This window comes from Acyrthosiphon pisum, unplaced genomic scaffold (genome assembly GCF_005508785.2).
Source record: "Acyrthosiphon pisum isolate AL4f unplaced genomic scaffold, pea_aphid_22Mar2018_4r6ur Scaffold_21504;HRSCAF=24140, whole genome shotgun sequence".
NCBI lineage: Eukaryota > Metazoa > Arthropoda > Insecta > Hemiptera > Aphididae > Acyrthosiphon > Acyrthosiphon pisum.
In genome coordinates, this window is record NW_021770979.1 from 162150 (window position 1) to 166162 (window position 4013).

The 4013-nt window shown below is 28.6% G+C and overlaps 1 protein-coding gene across 1 annotated transcript; it reads left to right on the forward strand.

The window, feature by feature from the left end:
• The first annotated feature begins 612 nt into the window (after positions 1 to 612).
• LOC100571620 lies at positions 613 to 2730 on the forward strand. Its single transcript, XM_029492440.1, has 5 exons — positions 613 to 618; positions 803 to 1123; positions 1675 to 1744; positions 1895 to 1998; positions 2368 to 2730. Exons 1-5 carry the CDS (start codon positions 613 to 615, stop codon positions 2464 to 2466), a joined length of 600 nt encoding a protein of 199 aa, XP_029348300.1. The 3' UTR covers positions 2467 to 2730.
• The last annotated feature ends 1283 nt before the right edge of the window (positions 2731 to 4013 follow it).

A 4013-nucleotide genomic window follows, 5' to 3' on the forward strand; every position in this document is an offset into this window, starting at 1 on the left:
TTATTGTCTAGTGATAGTATTCATACAAAATTACCTACTACAATTACAAAGATGTCTCTTATTATCAACAATTTCAAGTCGATGTTGACAATTGCCGTAGTTTTCAGTGTAGCCTTTGCCGCTCCCTATAAAGATACATCTGAACCGAGTAACGTGAGTACCTTATTTTTTAATAATATTCGTATATATTATTTTTTTACTCAATATAATATTTATACTCGTGTTGTGATCTCTTTTGACACGGACGTTTATTCAAAGGATTCTACATTATACAAAATAATTAAAAATAAAAACTGGGATTGGACTTTTTTTTTAAGAGGAAGTTAGAATTTAATTTTAAAATGTACAAACAATTTCTAATTTAAAATACTCATAGCTAATACGTTGTATTTATGACGATTTCTTAATCAAGGCTCACGTGTTATAGTTATTATAATGTTATAGTCGCGTCACTCACTTTATTCAGTCAACATCAACGCTGTGTAAACACAAAGTTCTTTTAAGAAGAAACGCCTTAAATCAGATAACGCAGTAATGTGTCTTCGTCTTTTAAGTATCTATTTCTTTTGAACAATTTTAGTTTGCACGTAAACACTTTCAGTCTTATATTTTATGAATGTACTTTGTACAATGTAGACATATAAGGAGATTAGGCAAGTCCAATTCCAACCGATAGAAGTTTTTGAAAATAAACGATAATTTAGGTATAAATTATATATAAATTATCATTTATTTAATACCATAATATGGCTTAACATAATACATAGTATACATATATTATTAAAAATATTTTAATTTACAGGAAACTGCACAGTCCGGATCATCCTTTACAAAGAACAATGACTCTGTATCTGCGTTTACGTCGATCGAAGGTTTCAACGCAGCTGCTTCCCTGGCTGAAAATGGTAGTGCTTTGGCTTCTGCCGACGACAACGACCTTGGTGCCAGTAGTGAATACGGTCCGGGGGACGACGAAGCCGAAGCCGGATTCAACAATGACAGCGAATTAGAATCTACTGGAATGCCAATGAAACCAGCTACCGGAATGCCAATGAAACCAGCTACCGGAATGCTAACGAAATCAGCTATAGTAGTATTCCACCTATTCGGCAAGATTATCGAAGTGAGTTTAGCTATTTGTTGTACTGGATCAGATGAAAATTGGATATTATTTAAGATGAGGGTGTTATAATTATATATTTAATTATAATGTGTAGGGGAGGGGCTTTAAACATTCTTCATTGTATTCTTCAATATTTATATTAATGATATCAAATGACAAATATGAAATAGAATCATAATATGACCAATATATTTTGTAGAAATCTGAATAATATTATACGTAGTACCTATATTTTTTGCATAAGTGCGGTCGATGGGGATGTTTTAACTCCCGAATTACCACACTGGCTATTAGTACGAAACCATGATACGAGTAGCTTTAACATTTTATTTGCACGTACCAATACGATGACTGCGAATCGCAATAAACGCGTTCATAAAATATTGTTTATGTTTACCTACATGTGAAAACAGAAACTTTTTTTTGTGTACATAATAATATGCTATTTACAATATGTGCATCACATTACAACAGTATGCATGCGTGTAATATCTAATATATTATTACGTTATAGACATCGCTTGTTTCAATTGTATGTTTTTAATGTTTAGATTCCCATTGATGTATTGCAGTTTATCAATACATACTTAAACCAGAAACAAATGCATCGATGTGAACCAGGTATACATTTACAATAATAATAGTCACACAATAATAATGTTTTGTACATTACGCTCGCGTATGTATTATTGTTATTGATCGATAAGATATACTATAATATTATTATACATCAAATAATAATGGTTATTGGTTTCTTTTTCAATGTTACAGGAGCGGCTGTCAGTTCCAAGGAGTCTGCTGGAGCCTGCGGGAATGGAACAGCTGGAGCTTCGATGATGGTACCGACAAAATCAAACTACGATGCCATATTTAAAGTAAGTGTTGTATGTGATGGTGGTGATGTAGTAGTACACACACACACACACGCCTAATTTGTTTCTAACAATCTAATATAATAATAATAACTAAATACGACTTGGTTTAAAGGTTCATAAAAATATACTAAATACTGTAAACGTATCATACAATAAATAAGTCATTAATAACGGTGATGGTGATGAAATCAATTGGTTACTGAAATTGTTATATCATCATCATTCTCATACATCATATTCTCAAATCAGTATACCATAAATATTATTTTATAATAAAAAACGTTGTCGTTGTTATCGTTATTATTATCTTTAGGACATATCTTCCGCTGAGACAAATTTCACTTCGAATAATTTTGTTAATATTTTTAGATCCCGATCACAGTATTGAGGTCCGTCCAGAACCTGTTCAACCGTGTGGTTGAAAAGCTGTGTAAGATCCATGGTATATATAACTGTGGTGCCCACTGAAGTATCTGCATAACAATGCAACGACCCACACGACACAGACTTATATTTAGTCTTCATCGTTAAAACAATATTGTAATTTGTAATATCCTTCTAATAGTGTGTAACGTTTAGACTATGTATAGGTTTGTACCGTGTGTACGTACTGTCTTTATAGGTATTTAAATTTTTTTTTTAATTTTTTTTTTATTACATAAGAATGTACCTACTATGTGGAGTGGACTTTTTGAAACTTAAGACTCCTGTGTAACACATTACCAGACGTGTCTTGTATTAAATAAACAACTCCATATAATAGATATAACAGACAGGTACATATATTTCTATATTATATAACAAACCAATTAGTATAAATAGTAGTATTTTTCTTTTACAACATTGATAATTCTTTATGTATACATTTACCTATGCCTAACTTTTGTGTTCGATTTTATTATAATTATTTTTATTTATACTATTTTTTAAATACCTTATCATTGAATAAAAATATGGTTTTAATTTATTTATGGTTGTTATAATATCATACTAATATTGTAATCGTTATGGTGACATGATCATATTAATACATACATCTAGGGCTGGTGCTAGTCTAATTACACAAAGAAGAATTTTAGAAGAATTTTAGTTTTATGTTATAGTTTAAAAATATTATTCGTTCATTCTTGAAACTTCTAAAGTAGGTATATTATTATATACAAATAATATTAATTCAACTTACCGGCTACCGTATTAATAACAATAATATACTGTCTTCACTCAGAATCGTTTTACGTATAGGTACAATAATATTTGAATTATCATTGAATTCAATTTTTTTTTTTTAAACTGCAATTTTTATGCTTTTAGGTTTTGGTGTAACTTTAAAACAAATTACCTTGGAAACATGCAATTTTCAAATCTAAGGGTTGAAAATTTAAAACAAGGTTCCATGTATATAGGTTACAACAATATATAAATTACTTCATTCACAATAATATCATAAAATATACTCAGAAATTTCATAGGCTGACCAGACGTATTCGCTCAGTATCGTTTTTCTTATACAATTATTTAATATTGTATTGTATAAGATACTTAATATACAGCATAGCGGTATCTACCTACTTCCCCACTTTTTTTTTAGTTTTTTCCCATACATGTCAGTATATTTTTATTTGTTGTAGTCAAAAAGCTTGATAATTGAATATAAGGTTACTCAATTAATTTTGTTAAAATATTAGTTGAAAAATATTAAAAATACTTAGGCGAGATTTTTTTTATAAATATTTAAAATTAAAATTTTGACTAAATTTGTCAAATTGAAAATGTACAAACTATTTTCCAGTTATTTTATGTTTATAAATTCATGCTGAAGTACCTTCCCAAAATAGCAAATTTGAAATTATCACTACATTATTATAAAATAATATTATTTTAACATATTTTTTTAATAACAAATATTATATTATATTATTATAGTATTATTTTTGGCCTAACTTTCCACATTATTATAACGATTTTTAACGTATTTAGACTAAAATATTATATTGATATTATTATTAAAATAACAT

What these genes read in the sequence shown, in the direction of transcription:
- LOC100571620 (XM_029492440.1), top strand. An exon ending in TATTCGGCAAGATTATCGAA is followed by an intron (nt 1,124 to 1,674) that starts GTGAGTTTAGCT and finishes TTTAATGTTTAG; the next exon opens with ATTCCCATTGATGTATTGCA. An exon ending in ACTACGATGCCATATTTAAA is followed by an intron (nt 1,999 to 2,367) that starts GTAAGTGTTGTA and finishes TAATATTTTTAG; the next exon opens with ATCCCGATCACAGTATTGAG.